Below are 14,886 nucleotides of genomic sequence, written 5' to 3' on the forward strand. Positions count from 1 at the left end.
ATTCAATAGTATTTATTGAGCGCTTACTATGTGCAGAGCACTGTACTAAGCGCTTGGGATGAACAAGTCGGCAACAGATAGAGACAGTCCCTGCCGTTTGACGGGCTTACAGTCTAATCGGGGGAGACGGACAGACAAGAACAATGGCACTAAACAGCGTCAAGGGGAAGAACATCTCGTAAAAACAATGGTAACTAAATAGAATCAAGGCGATGTACAATTCATTAACAAAATAAATAGGGTAACGAAAATATATACAGTTGAGCGGACGGGTACAGTGCTGTGGGGATGGGAAGGGAGAGGTGGAGGAGCAGAGGGAAAAGGGGAAAATGAGGCTTTAGCTGCGGAGAGGTAAAGGGGGGATGGCAGAGGGAGTAGAGGGGGAAGAGGAGCTCAGTCTGGGAAGGCCTCTTGGAGGAGGTGATTTTTAAGTAAGGTTTTGAAGAGGGAAAGAGAATCAGTTTGGCGGAGGTGAGGTCCTCAGTGGTCTTCATTACCCTATTTATTTTGTTAATGAGATGTACATCACCTTGATTCTATTTATTTGCTATTGTTTTAATGAGATGTTCATCCCCTTGATTCTATTTATTGCCATTGTTCTTGTCTGTCTCCCCCGATTAGACTGTAAGCCCGTCAAAGGGCAGGGACTGTCTCTCTCTGTTACCGATTTGTACATTCCAAACGCTTAGTACAGTGCTCTGCACATCGTAAGCGCTCAATAAATACTATTGAATGAATGAATAGTATAAATGAATGAATGGATGGACCCCCCCCCGCCCCGCCGCCCCGCCCCCCGCCGCCATTGTCGGGCTCCTATTGGCTGGGCGAGGCGCGGGGCGGCCTTTCTCTCTCCCCTGGTCCTTGCGCGGCCCCGGGCTCGCGCTCGGGGGGAGGGGGCGGAGGGGGAGTTTCCCTTCGGCTTCCGATTGGCTCCTGGAGAACCTCCGCCTTTCGGATTGGCCGCTGCGGCCTCGCGCCCCCCCTTCGAGGGCGGGAAGCCAGGGGGGAGCGCGCGCGCGCGCGAGGGAGGGAGCGCGCGCGGCCGACCCGCTTCCACTTTTGCTGTCAGGCCCCCTCGCCCACCATGGCGGCCTCCTTCAGGACCGGCCGGGGCCTGAGATGGGCGCGCTGGGGCAGTGGAACCGGACTGGCCCTCTGGGCCCGGGTGAGACCCCGAGAAATAAAAAAATAAATAAACGGTGGTATGTGTTAAGCGCTTGCTGGGTGCAAAGCACTGTTCTAAGCGCTGGGGGATACAAGGTGATGAGGTGGTCCCACGTGGGGTTCCCAGGCTTCATCCCCGTTTTCCAGATGAGGTCACCGAGGCCCAGAGAATAATAATGTTGGTATTTGTTAAGCGCTTACTATGTGCAGAGCACTGTTCCAAGCGCCGAGGGAGATACAGGGTCATCAGGTTGTCCCACGTGAGGCTCACAGTCTTCATCCCCATTTTGCAGATGAGGTCACTGAGGCCCAGAGAAGTGAAGCGACTTGTCCACAGTCACCCAGCTGAGAGGTGGCAGAGGCGGGATTCGAACCCATGACCTCTGACTCAAGCCCTTGCTCTTTCCACCGAGCCACGCTGCTTCTCCAAAGTGAAGTGACTTGCCCCTGGCAAGCGGCGGAGTCGGCATTCGAACCCATGACCTATGACTCCCAAGCCCGGGCTCTTTTCACTGAGCCAGGCTGCTTCTGTAGACGGTGAGCTCGTCGTGGGCAGCGAACGACCCTGTTTACTGTTGTATTGTTCTTTCCCAAGCGCTTAGTACAGTCCTTTGCACACAGTAAGTGCTTAATAAATACAAATGACTGCATGAATCCGGCCCAGACCCCTGCCTTGCCCCACTCTGGACTATAAGCTCCTTGTGGGCAGGGATCATGTCTGCAAACCCTGCTGTATTGTCCTCTCCCAAGTGCTTAGTACAGTGCTTTGTGTCCACTATCCACCATCCATTCGTTCGTATTTTAGTGCTGACGGTGTGCAGAGCATCGTACTAAACGCTTGGGAGAGTACAGTACAAGAGTAAACAGACACATTCCCTGCCCACAGAGAATACCACTGATTGAGTTGTCAACCTCCTCTCTAAAAATTTGCCCCTTTCTTAGATAGCCTGCTCCAGCATCTTCTTTCCATCCCCACTAACCAAGAAGTTCATCCTTCTGCCCCACCTTAGTCTCTCTTGCTATAGTTGCTCCTTTCCTCTTGATGCTTCTTCAGGAGACACAGAACAAATCATAATTATAATGGTCTTTGTTGGTATTTGGTATTTGTTAAGCGCTTACTATGTGCAGAGCACTGTGCTAAGCGCTGGGGTAGATTCAGGGTAATCGGGTTGGCCCACATGAGGCTCATAGTTAATCCCCATTTTACGGATGAGGTAACTGAGGCACAGAGAAGTGAAGTAACTTGCCCACAGTCACACAGGTGACAAGTGGCAGAGCCGGGAGTCGAACCCATGACCTCTGACTCAGAAGCCCAAGCTCTTTCCTCTGAGCCACGCTTCTTCCCATAAGTGCTTACAGTTGTTAAGTGCTTACAGTTTGCCAGGCACTGTACTAAGTGCCGGGGTTTGGAGTCAGAGGTCATGAGTTCGATTTCCAGCTCTGCCATTTGTCAGCTGTGTGACTTCGGGCAAGTCACTTAACTTCTCTGTGCCTCAGTTACCTCATCTGTAAAATGGGGATTAAGACTGTGAGCCCCATGTGGGACACCTTAATTCCCCTGTGTCTACCCCAGCGCTTAGAACAGTGCTCTGCACATAGTAAGCGCTTAACAAATACCAACGTGATATAAGATAACCAGTTTGGACACAGACCCTGGCCCATGAAAGGTGTTCGGTATTTCAGAGAGCCGTTAGTGTCCCCTGTGGAGCCTCTTTCTCAATAGGTTCTTTTTTAAAAAATCACTTTGCTCGTCTCTACCCCCCCCCCAGTGTGTCCCTATCCTTTCTAAGTTAAGAAGACCAAATTGGACAGCCTCTGGGCTGGCCTTGACAGGGCCAAGTTCCCAACTCTTGTCGGTCTCCCATCTATCAATGAGTCCTGGCACCTTGGGACTGCATTGCTGCCTCACTGTCTTTTCCAACTGGGCCTGGGCCCAGCCCAGCCTTCTCCATCCTGCATTTGTATTGTATTTTATCTCTTAGTGTGCTGCCTTACTGAACTAAATAATTAGTTGTTGTTCGATGGGGAGGTGGGGGGGCAACCATTGGAGGTTCTTGAGGGTGGGGAAACATGGTTTTGTAGAAAAATAATCCAGGCTGCAGAATGAAGCATGGACTAGAATGGGAAGGGACAGGGAGGTTAGCAGAGGAGAATCAGGAGATTCTCCATGGTAATTTGGGTGTTTTCAGCCTGGCCCTGAGAGAGGCCCTCTTTGGAGAGCCCTCTCCCCACCTCCAGGAGTGAGGTGGCTGCTCTCCCCAGGACTAGCCTGTTCCTGCTCTCTGCTGACTCCTGCCCTTCTTCTCTACTTCAGGCACTGGCCACCCCAACCCCTCTGGCCTACCAAGTGGACAGTCTGTCCGAGATCCTAGGGAAGGAACCACACCGGCGTCACCCCGGCATCCTGCAGTTGCCCCACACTCGGCTGCCCCCAGCCCTGGCTGCTGCCGCCCAGCGACTAGTACAGGGTGAGTGACCTCAGCTGGTGGGGGTTGGGGTGGGCACGGGCCAGAACTTGATTAAATAGACCAGGAGTTGGGTGACAGATGGGCTGAGACTCAGTGGCGGTCAGGGGGCCGTTGACCCAAGCCCGCTAGTTAGCCCTCGGGACCGGGTTGGGGTTGGGCCTCGGTGGCTGGGCTTTCGAGCCACCCCGGTGATTGGGAGGGCGCTTGCTGGGAGGCAAGGGGTGGATGGGTGACCCCAGTGATCCCATTGATTGCCCCCTCGCCCCCACCTCGTGACAGAAAGTAAATAGGGAGTGTCGGCCAATCATTCCCGTGTCTGCCTGCTCCTCGTCCCATGTACAGCGGGTGGGAAGGTGCTAGAAACACGGTGCTTGGTGGTGGCGATGATGAAAGAAATACAGTGGAGCCGGCTTAGAATTGGGCACTGGGGCTGTGGGACTTGGGGGCCCTGGCCTGGGTAGGGGCACAGAGCTGGTGAAGGCCTGCAGAGGTCTTTGTGCTCACAGGCTCTCTGAGGGTGGTCTCTGCCACCGTTTGGTTGTCTCCGAGGGCCATGACCTTTCCCTGGTCCCAGAGAGTTCAGCACCCAACATGGAGAAGCAGGTGCAGATGCTGACCAGGTACCTGTGGAGCCGGAAGCTGCCTGTGGAGCCAGGGGAGCTGCGCCGACGGGCTGCACAGTTGGAGGAAAAACTCAGACAACGCATAGGGCCGGCCCCAGGTGAGGGTCGGGGGCAGATTGCGGACGGGAGGGGCTGGGCCCTGGATGGGACTGGGCCCGGGGGGCAAGTGACGGGTCCGGCGAAGCGGAGGGAGCAGGAGGCGAGAGGTGCCCTAGGTGGGTTGGGGGAGGGAGTGCCAGTGGCTTGGCCCAGAGGAAAGCATGGGCTTCTTGTGGCTTCTTGGGCCTCTGAGGTCTGGGAGTCTGCGATCTCACGATCGATCAGTGTCCCAGTCCCCAGGGAGAGGTGCGAGATGCTCTTGGGGGCTTGTCCCACTTGGTGATCTTGGGTTTGGGGGCTGCTGGGAGTTGTCATGCAGCGGGTCCCAAAGGTTGACAAAAAACCTGACTGTGGGCAAGGAAGTGCGGTGGTAGATTAAAGTTTTCTTGCTGCCCTCAGCTGTCTTTCCTGCTGCTTTTGTGCTGCCATGGAGGCAGCATAGCTGCTGCTCAGGATAGACAGGAGAGGTTGGAGTAGGCATGGGCAGAGTCACAACCCTATCTGTAGGGCATGGGGCTCCTCATGAGTAGGTGAGGTTGGATGGTCCCAGGATCCTCACTGGCAGTCTCTCCTCCCCCAGGGTCAGCCCAGGCAGAAGAGAAGCTGCAAGGGGCAGTTTTAAGTGCCTTGCGCCAAGTCACATACCACTGGAAAGAGCTGAGGTGAGAGCCTGGGGAGGAGGTCTGGCTGGGGTCTGGTGTTAGGCCAGAGTGGGGGCCCATGGGAGAGGTCCCTGGGGTGAGGAGCTGAGGTGAGGACCTGAGGAGGAGTTTTGGACTGCGGGAGCCAGAGAGAGAGGCCCCAGGAGGGAGGAGCTGAGATGAGGACCTGAGGAGGAGGTTGGGGCTGCAGGGGGCAGTGAGGGAGGCCCCAGGGGAGAAGCGGGGGTGCTGAGATGAAGGCCCAGGGAGGGGGCTTGTAGGGACCCGAGAGATTGGATTGAACCCCAGAGGCCCTTGTTTTGGGGTCACCTTCTCCAGCCCTGGTTTAGGGCGGGATAAGGGAATCAGGGTGGGTCAGGCTGTGATGGGGGAGGATTGTGAAAAACGTTCAGGGATGGACTGAGGCATCAAGAGAGGGGACACGGCATGAGGGTGGGTCTCTGACAGGGGCGGGCGGGGGCTCGCAGGAGTATCTGGTCACAGTCGTATAACCATTGGCATTCTGGTCCCCCGGCAGCTATGACGAAGGGCTGAGCCTGGTGTACATGGCCGCTCGGCTGGATGGGACCTTTGCAGCCACTTCCAGGGCTTTCCATGAGGTGAGGTCCTGCAAGATGAGACCCCTGCCCCGTGCCCCTCCCATTGCTCCCCGCCCCATCGGTACTGTATTCCTCCGAGATAGTAATAACGAGTAATCCTGGGACTTATGAAGTGCTTGCTCTGGGCTAAACACTGGGGTAGAGCCAAGGATACAAAATCAGTCACAGTCCCTGTCTCACACGAGCCTCCGATCTTATCTCATCCCCATTGTGCAGATGAGGGCACAGGCCTAGAGAGGTGAAGCGACTTACCTGCCAAGGCCACGTAGCCAAGCAGTGGAGGAGCTGGGACCCCAAGCCGGGTCTCCTGCTGACCACGCTGCTTCTCCTTGAGTCTAGAGATTCCAGCTGGACCTGAGCAGCTTCGAGCCTCATCCCCGGGACGGTGTCTGCCCTGCACTCCGAGACCCTGGTCTTTTAAAACCCCACCACTCCTGCCCCGGTTCATTGCTGCCACTTTCTCCTTCCAGATCCAGAAGCGGCTCCCTGACTTCCAGCCACGCACCCTGCTGGACTTTGGCTCGGGCCCTGGCTCCGTCTCATGGTGAGTGGCTTCTCCAGAGCAGTCAGCTAGGCTGGCTGACCTATTCCTGAGCACCACTTGGCGGCTACACTCTGTACTAAGGACTTGGGAGGATCCGGTAGAGCTAGGAGGCACGACCCCCGCCCTCAAGCAGTTGGCAATCTAACCGGAGAGACAGACACCTAAATAAACCACAGGTAGGAGGAGGAAGGGGGAAAAGGCACCGAGTGAGTGCTTAAGAAATAGAGTATGTAAGATACATACCTCAGTGGTTTGGGAGATTGTGTCAGTACCCAAGAGCTAAGGTGGCACGGAAATACTGAAGTAGCAGCCCGGGGGCTGGAGTGCGGAGGGATGGGAGCGTTATTAGGGGAAGACCTCCTGGAGAGATGTGGTTTCATAAGGGCTTTGAAGAGGGGGAGAGCAGTGGTTTGTCAAATTTGAAGTTTGGTGGGCACGCAGAGAGTGCCAGGAACAGGAAGGGAGTGGGCAAGAAACTGGCAGCGAGAGCGACAGGAACAAAGCTCAGCGAGTAAATTAGCTAAAGAGAAATGAAGACTGCGAGCTGGGCTATTGTGGGAGAAGAGAGTAGCTAGATAAGAGGGATAAGAGGGGAAGGCCTTAAAAGTCAACCATTATATTAATATTATTATACAGTGCCTGGCATATAAGTGCTTAACAAATACCATAAAAAATAAAAATAGCAATAATTGTATTTTTTAAGTGCTATTTTGTGCCAACCACTGTAGTAAGCAATCAACCCATGGCATTTAATGAGCACTTACTGTACGCAGAGCACTATACTAAGTGCTTTGGAGAGTACAGTATAAGAGTCTTTGTCCCCAAGTGCTGCAGTGTAAACACTAAGGTAGATGCCATGTAATTAGGTCAAACATAGTCCCTGTCCCATATGGGACTCACAGGCTAAGTAGATGAGAGAACAGGTACTGAATCTCCATTTTACACATGAGGAAACTGAGGCATAGAAAAATCAAGTGACTTTCCCTTGGTCACATAGCTGGTCAGTACATGGTCAGGAGTTTGTGTTTGATACAAAAAGAAAGAGGAAACCATTGGAGGTTTTTGTAGTGTGGAGAGATGGGTGCAGAACAGCATTTGAGAAAAGTGATCTGGGCGGGCAACAGAGGGAAGTATGGATTTGAGAGGGGAGAGCCTGGAGGCAAGGAGGTCAACGAGGAGACTGGTACAGTCGGTCCATCTGAAATATGACAGGCGCCTGGACTAGTGAGGTGGCCATTAGGATGGAGAGGAAAGAGTGGATCCTGGAAATGTACAGGAGAAATCAAAAGGATTTGGCAACAAACTGGGTATGGAAGTGGACGAGAGGGAGGAGTCGAGGACGGTCAGGGTTTGGAGAGTGGGACAGTGGTCATGGGGATTTGGAGAGTGGGAGGAGGGTGGTCTGGGGGGGCTGTCTGGGGGCTCCAGCTGGCTGAGGACTGGGGTCTCTCTGAGGGGAGAAATGGCTCTTTGTCTCCCCAGGGCAGCACACAGCACCTGGGGCCAGAGCCTGCGGGAGTACTTGTGTGTAGACCGCTCAGCTGCCATGCTGGCCCTGGCAGAGAGACTGCTGAAAGGTGAGAGGGCCGGGAGGGGGGGTAACCCGGGGTTGCTTGGGGGTAGGGGCCGTGGACTGGCATGGGGGAGGGGTCGAGGGGCCCGAGAAAGGTGTTCTGGATCGGGGGGAAGGAAGCCAAGGGAGGGCTGAGCCTGCTCTCTCTGCCCGCTCCTGGAGCGGCACAGGACTGACCCAGTTCTAGGTGGTTTTGGGGACAGGTCTTGTGGGGGTGGGGCAGGTCCCTCCCTTCCCTCTCACCCCTGGAAAACCCCGGGGGGGCTGGGAGTGATGGTGAGCTGTTGGCTGTTCAGCCCCCGATCGGTCAGCGGGGACATCAGCGGACCCTGTGGGCTGAAAGCCGGGCCCATTGTGGTGAGGGGCCAGGGGCCGCCACGAAGGTGACCGTTATTCTCGTGTTGTTCCCCCCTGCATCCCCAGCCCACAGCCCATGTGAGCCCCCCGAACCACCAGACCCCTCCTCCCATCCCCAAGTTGGTCTGCTCTTTACTCCTCTTCACAGGTGGCTCAGACTCTGGGGAGTCCCGAATCCCGGCGGTTTTCCTCAGACAGTTCCTCCCTGTCTCACCCAAGGCAGGTGATGGCTGGGCTCGGGGGCTGGGGGCGGGACTCTGGACCCCAGTGTGAGGATGGGCTGTGCCTGGGTCTGAGCTCAGCAGTCCAGGGTGAGGGTGGGAAGTCAGAAGAGTACCGGCCTGTGGGGTGGATGCGGCCGACACGAATAGGAATCTCGGGTGCCTCTGTGCCCCTGAGACTAGAGGGGCTGAAGTGGTCTTACCCCTGGTTGCCTTCTGCTTCCCCTCCCCAGGTGCAGTTTGATATTGTGGTGGCAGCCTTTTCCCTGAGTGAGCTGCCCAGCCTTGCTGCCCGCTCCGAGGTGGTGAGCACCTTGTGGCGCAAAACAGGCCGCTTCCTGGTCAGTAGAAGCACCCCCGGCTCTTCTTATCCCCTCTACTTCCTTCCGTCTTCCCCCTCTCCTCCCTCCCCCCCTTTCCTTCTTCCTCTCCTTCCCCTCCACTTCCTTCATGCCTCTCTACTTTCCTTCCTCCGCTTTCGTCTGCATCTGCAGAGACTCCCATCCATCGTGCATCCCCCCCTGCCCCAGGACCTCCCCCACCTGAGGCTCCTCCCAGGCCCTCCTAACCCTGTTCTGCCCCCAGTGCCCCAGCCCCCCCAGCCCCCTGACCCCTCGCCTCCTCAGGTCCTGGTGGAGAGTGGAACAAAGGCTGGACACCAACTGATTATGGCTGCCCGGGACCTAGTCCTGCAGGTGAGGCCCCCGCCTCCCTCTGCTGGGGTGGGTTAGAGCCAAGAGCCAGACCCCCGGAGGTGGAAGCCCAGGACCCTCTTCAGAAATTTCGGAACGGCGGGGCGGGAAGGGCCCCAGGGAGCAGAGGTGGACAAGTGCCTCCATTTCTGTGCCACAGGGCCAAGAGAAGACTCCCCTGGATCCTCGACCCGGCCACGTCTTTGCCCCTGTGAGTATCCCCTGTCCCTTCCCGATCCTTGGCCCCAGCTTGAACTTCAGGCTTGGTGGGAAAGGGGGAAAACGGCATGCCCGGCCCGGCCGCCTCCCCCATGCCATTCTAGCCCTGTGACCCCCAGGGTGTATTCTCGGTCACGGCAATGGTCTCCCAGTTGGCAGTAGGTCCCTGTATCTTGTCATGATAACACCGGCCCCCACCCTGGTCTGCCATGTGCCGCTGCGTGTTGTCCCAGTAACAGCCCGGTGCAGGGATCCAGGAGGGGAGTTGTGCCAGTTTTGACTGCTGGCAGTCTCTCATTAGCCCTGAGAAGTGGGGATTTTTGTCTCCCTGATCTGGCCTCAGCTCTCTCTGCCCCCAGCCCTCCTATAGCATCCATCCTGTCCCTCCTCTTTGGCCAGGGTGGGTGCCGTCTCCCTGATCCTTGGTTTCTTCTCTGCTCCCCAGTGTCCCCACGACCTGGCCTGTCCCCATCTGTCTGCTTCCCGGACCCTGCCCTGCAACTTTTCCCAAACGTATTATCCAACACCCTTTGGCTGGGTATGATTAAGGGCTGGGGGTGGTGGGGGCAGGGGGTGAAGGGTATGGGGGAGGGAGGACAAGGGAGTCTGAGAGCAGGAGTGGAGAGGTGGGCATGGGAGGGCCTGGGGGCTGGGTATGTCCCAGGCACCCGGGCAGGGAGTCACGGGGCAGGGAGCTTTAGTGCTGTCTCGAGTGGAAATAGGGAAGGGGTTGGGGATGGGGAGGAATGAGAAGTGGAGCTCCCTTCTCTCTCTCCATCTTGGCCAGTCACCACTGTCTCATCCTGGCGAATGGCCCTTTGGACAGTGACCCCCCGATGGTTAATTGTACTGGCCCCTGGCGCCTTCTGCTTGGTCACAGTGTCCCTTTCACCCACCTCATTGGCCCTGCCGGTCACTGCCCTTTTCTCTCCTCCATGTGGCTCCAGCAGGACCGTGGTCACGGGGAAGAGAAGTTTTCCCTAGTGATCCTGTCCCGGGACCCCCCACCAGGGGGTCAGCGCTGGTCACGCGTCATCCAGCCTGTCCTCAAGCGCCCACGCCACGTGCACTGTCATCTCTGCTGCCCTGATGGGCACCTGGAGCACATGGTGTTCACAGCCCGTCGGCATGGCAGGTGAGTGGGGTGGGTGGCCTGGGTGGGGCGGAGCCAAGGAAGCAGCAAGGCTGAGAGGGGACCAGGGGGTGGGGCTGTATGGAGCCCCCAGTGATCTTTCTCCACAGAGACCTTTACCGCTGCGCCCGAGCCAGCGCCTGGGGGGACCTCCTGCCTGTGACCACAGCCCCACCGCCTCCGAAGGACCCTCCACGGTAGCTGACGGTGCCGGCCCCCTCCCCCAGCCCACCGTCTCTCCGCCCCTCGCCCGGCTGGTGCCAGTGAACAATAAACACACCGAGTGTAATCTCCTGCCTCCCCTGGACCTACCTGCCTCTACTTTCACCCCACCCAGAGCTGGGATCCGGCTTTTCCCGATGCTGCCAGCTGGGGGAGAGGGGAGAGCGGGAACCGAGGCAGCAACATCTCCCAGAACAGGCCCGACGGGTCTGAGCGCAGCTGGCTGGGTGGCGACGAAATGGGCACCGGGCACCACCCCGCTGCCGCTCCTTCCCTCCCCCTTCCTCCTGCCCCTTCTCCCCTTTCCGACCCCCTTAACCTGACCCCAGACCCAGCCACTGCCCAGAGGAGGCCCCAGCAAGCTGGGAGTCAAGCACCTCCTTGCCCGGGGCAGCCCCCAAACTCATCCCTTCCTTGGTCTGATCAGGCTCTGGTACTTGGGGCCGGAGTTGCTTCACCCGCTGGACCGATAGTCCCTTCTGGGCCTCCTCGCCGGTGCCCTGAAAGCTGAGGCTGTGTTGAGGTGATAGGTGCTAGTCGGGAAGGGTGGGGTAATCCTGATGCCGCGACCAAAGGGCTCCTTGTCCCTTGGGTGGCCCGGCTCCGGCCTCCTCCTGGCCTGGCCTGCTTAAGCCCTGCCCCCTTTGGGCCTCCCTTTCCCGCCCATCCACAGCCCCCAACCCAACTGCTCCAGCCCCTCCCCTCCAACTCCCAAATTCCTCCTGAGGGGGTAGTTTATGGAGTCAGGGCATTAGGAGGTGCAGATCCAGAGGCAGCCTGTAATTCTCTGGGGAGGGTGTGGTGCCCTAGGGCCCCGCTTTCCTGGCTCTCTCATCCCCTGCAGTGGGCCTGTTAGCTGCCTGGCTCCCCACAGTTTCCCTGCTGGGGGATCAGTCAACGTGAAGAGGCGGCAGCAGCCTGGAGCCGGGCCCCAGCGATACCACTGGAGAAATCCACTGGAGTTTCTGGTTACACTGAGCGGAGGAGGGAGCCAGGCAGGGGAGGGGCCCAGTAGTACTGCGGGGGAGGGGGAGGGAGGGGAAGCGAGGGGGCAAGAGGCCGGCATCGTATTGCCCAGGCAGAGGTATTGCGGGCCACTGGCAGGGACAGGTCCTGGGCCCCATCCCCTCACCCGTTGCTACTCAGCAGAACCTCCTGTGGCTCTGGGGCTTTGCTCCTTGGGGCCTCAGGGATGGAGCCACTGCTGGGGGTGAAGATCGGCTGCTCGTTGGCGCTGTTGACCCTCACCCTGCTCTGCGGCCTCATCCCCATACGCTGCAAGTGGTTCCAGATTCATGCGGCCTCAGGTAGGGCTGAGCCTGGACCATCCCATCCCTTCTCATCCTGGCCTGGCCCGTACTGTCTGCCCTGTCCCATCCCAGCCCTTCCTGTTCTGTCCCATCCCAACCCAGCCTGCCCCGCCCCACCCCAGCCCTGTCCCATCCCAGCCCATCCCACCCTGCCGTGCCCCATCCCAACCCACCGAGCCCCATCTCCTGCCTATCCCATCCCATCCCACCCCGTCCTACTCTATCGCATCCCGTCCAATACCGTCTTTCAGTCCGGTCCATCCTCCCCTACTCCATTCTAGCCCATCCTGTCATACCCAGCCCAGTTCCATCCCGACCCATCCCACCTCACCCCTCCCTGTCCTGCTCCTTCCCATCCTTCCTTGCCCCAGCTCAGCCTATCTCAGTCTCTGAGCCTTGTCTCTGCTCAAACTTAGACCTTGTTTCCTGTAGTCCCGGAGCCCTAGTCCCCAGGCTGGGTCCTCTCCATGTTCACCCAAACTGCCAAAACTCAGGCGTTGGGGTGGGCGGGTAGCATCTGGCAGCCTCCCCATTTGGGACATCGCTTAATTGATGGGGAATCTGGGCTGAACCAGATGTGGCTGGGGACCCGCTTTGGCGGTTGCTGCAGAGGTTTCTGGTCCTTACCACTCCCATTAGCCTATGGGGCAGTGATCCTGGAGGTGGGGGCTCGGGGTAGGGCCAAGAAGTGAGCTCAAATGGCCCAGCCCTAAACCAGGAGCAAGGAGGACCTGGTTTAGCTGCGCTCTTTGGGATCCCAGGCCTCGGGCCTGCCAACTTGGGTGCGCCACCACCGTCCCCACCCTGATTTGTGCAGGGCGGCAGCGGCGGGTCCTGAGCCTGCTGGGCTGTGCGGCAGCAGGTGTGTTCCTGGGCGCTGGGCTCATGCACATGGCAGCTGAGGCCCTGGAAGGGATTGAAATGGAGATCGAGAGCTACAGGCTGCAGGTGGGTGGGGGAAAGGGAGGGAGTGCTTGAAACTGGTTCACGGCTGCAAGATAGGGGACCTGTGCAGGACGGGACAGGGCTAGCCGGGACGAGGTGCGGGGGTGGGGACAGGGCATCAGTCCAGGAGTAGTGGTAGTAATAGTATTTATTAAGCTCTTACTGTGTGCGCGGCACTGCAAGGGAGGGAATGACACATGATCCCTGGCCTTCAGGGCATCCAGGGCGGCCCCATCTGACCCACTCCCTTTTCCAGACTTGCTCTCCCTTGCTGCCTCGGGGTCGGCCGTCAGGCTGATCCAGACTGCTGTGGCATGGGAACCAAGGTTCCTTGGGGGGCTGCTGGGACTCGTAGTCCCCAAAGTCCCTGGAGATGGTGCTTGCTGAAACAATCCACGCCAGTGCTGCTGTGCCCCAGCCATTCTGCTCAGGGTTACTGACTCTCCAACCCAGTCCTCTCCGGGCCTGGGGAGCACCCAAAAACTTGAGAGGGCCCTCTAGTTCTGTACCACTTGTGAGGTAGGAGCAAGATCTTGAAGCCAGTGGAGGGAGTGGGGTAGGGTGAGCCCAAAAAGCTGGACAGAAGTCAGTGGCTCCAAGATGTAGAGGGCCTGGGCCAGGTGAGGAACAACGAGCAAGCGGGGCAGTGGCTTGGGCTGGGAAGTTTCCTCCTTCAGTGTTGTATGTACCCCCCCACCCCTCCCCACCCCATTCCCCACCCCCAGGTTGACTATTCCCAGAACGGGACGGACGTCGGGGGGAGTTCTTCCAGCACCGCCGACCCTGCTGAGGTGAGATCCCTGAGATTCAGCCTGAGCCCCTGGACCGAATGTCTCTGGGTCCCCTGGCCGTGGTCTCGGCCACAGCCTCCTCCGTTTCCCTGCTCTCCTGGCCCTGAGTTGATTACTTCTCCGGTGTGCCCCTGAAGCCTCTCCCAGTGCCTCCCCCGTCCTTCCCCCTGCCCTCCAGCCCCTCAGAGCCCCCCTCGTCTGCCCCGCAGGTGCGCTACCCATTCGGGGAGCTGGTCATTTCACTGGGCTTCTTCCTGGTCTTCTTGTTGGAGTCGCTGGCCCTGCAGTGCTGCCCCAGAGGGGCTGCAGCCCCGGAGGGGATCTGGGGGAACCCCGAAGCCCCGAGCCCCTGCGGCCACGGTCCCCTGCCCGCCCCTGCCCGAGGGTCCCTGCGGGCCCTAGTGCTGCTGCTGTCGCTGTCGCTGCACTCGCTGTTCGAGGGGCTGGCAGTGGGGCTTCAGCCCACCGTGCTCACCACCTTGCAGCTGTGCCTGGCGGTGCTGGCACACAAGGGGCTGGTGGTGTTCGGGGTGGCGCTGCGGCTGGCGCGGGAGGGCACGGGCCCTCGCTGGGCCCTGCTCTGCGTGCTGCTGCTGGCCCTCATGACCCCACTGGGCCTGGCGCTGGGGCTAGCCGTGGCCGGGGGCGCTCTCGGGGGGACTCGGATGCTGACCCAGGCTGTGCTGGAGGGCGTGGCGGCGGGCACTTTCCTGTACGTCACCTTCCTGGAGATTCTGCCCCAGGCTCTGGCCTCCCCCGAGCCCGCCCTCGCCAAGTGGGGCTGTGTGGCAGGTGGCTTCGCCTTCATGGCTATCGTTGCCGTATGGGCTTGAGGTGGCGCCCGCCAGTCCCCAGCCCAGACCAGGAGCCTCCTGCCCCGGCCCAGCTCCGGAGTCAAGGACGAGACACTCTGGGAGGGGGCAGGTGGGAGGGACTGTCTTTTCCCCCTGGAGCTGGGGCCCCTCTCCTACACCCCTCCCCTAGCTGCGTCTGTTATAATAAACTCCGATGGCCAGTCCTCCTCTGGTCCTTTTGTGTTTTCTGGGAGAGCCTTCAGCCAACCTGGCATGCTGAGGTGGAGGGGGAAGAGGGCTTGGACACGGCCAGACCGGAGCAGCGGTGGGACCTGGAGGAAAGAGCACGGGCCTGGCAGTCAGGAGAGCTGGCCTACTGTGGCCTGCCTGTAGCCTACTGTGTCTCTTTGGGCCAGCCGTTTACTTCCTCTGAGGCTTGGGAAAAGAAGGGTTGAATAAATACCCGTTCTC

General features: G+C 58.8%; 2 protein-coding genes across 6 annotated transcripts; both read left to right on the top strand.

Annotated features, from left to right (window-relative positions):
• The first annotated feature begins 1,030 nt into the window (after positions 1-1,030).
• Positions 1,031-10,642, top strand: METTL17 (methyltransferase like 17). Of its 5 annotated transcripts, none has more exons than XM_039913982.1 (14): positions 1,031-1,165; positions 3,479-3,632; positions 4,139-4,353; positions 4,935-5,016; positions 5,534-5,615; positions 6,086-6,159; positions 7,642-7,736; positions 8,238-8,308; positions 8,544-8,651; positions 8,937-9,005; positions 9,163-9,213; positions 9,667-9,759; positions 10,169-10,356; positions 10,464-10,642. In XM_039913982.1, the coding sequence occupies exons 1-14, from the start codon at positions 1,120-1,122 to the stop codon at positions 10,552-10,554; spliced, it is 1,419 nt and encodes a 472-aa protein (XP_039769916.1). In that variant the 5' UTR covers positions 1,031-1,119; the 3' UTR covers positions 10,555-10,642. The 5 variants fall into 5 exon arrangements, with proteins under 5 accessions (XP_039769916.1, XP_028934240.1, XP_028934241.1 ...); XM_029078407.2 differs by having other exon boundaries at positions 10,172-10,356; XM_029078408.2 differs by having other exon boundaries at positions 4,207-4,353.
• A 115-nt stretch (positions 10,643-10,757) lies between these two features.
• On the top strand, positions 10,758-14,639 carry SLC39A2 (solute carrier family 39 member 2). Its single transcript, XM_029078411.2, has 4 exons — positions 10,758-11,882; positions 12,703-12,833; positions 13,556-13,621; positions 13,831-14,639. The coding sequence occupies exons 1-4, from the start codon at positions 11,768-11,770 to the stop codon at positions 14,452-14,454; spliced, it is 936 nt and encodes a 311-aa protein (XP_028934244.1). The 5' UTR covers positions 10,758-11,767; the 3' UTR covers positions 14,455-14,639.
• The last annotated feature ends 247 nt before the right edge of the window (positions 14,640-14,886 follow it).

This window comes from Ornithorhynchus anatinus, chromosome 13 (assembly GCF_004115215.2).
Source record: "Ornithorhynchus anatinus isolate Pmale09 chromosome 13, mOrnAna1.pri.v4, whole genome shotgun sequence".
In the NCBI taxonomy this organism is placed as follows: domain Eukaryota; kingdom Metazoa; phylum Chordata; class Mammalia; order Monotremata; family Ornithorhynchidae; genus Ornithorhynchus; species Ornithorhynchus anatinus.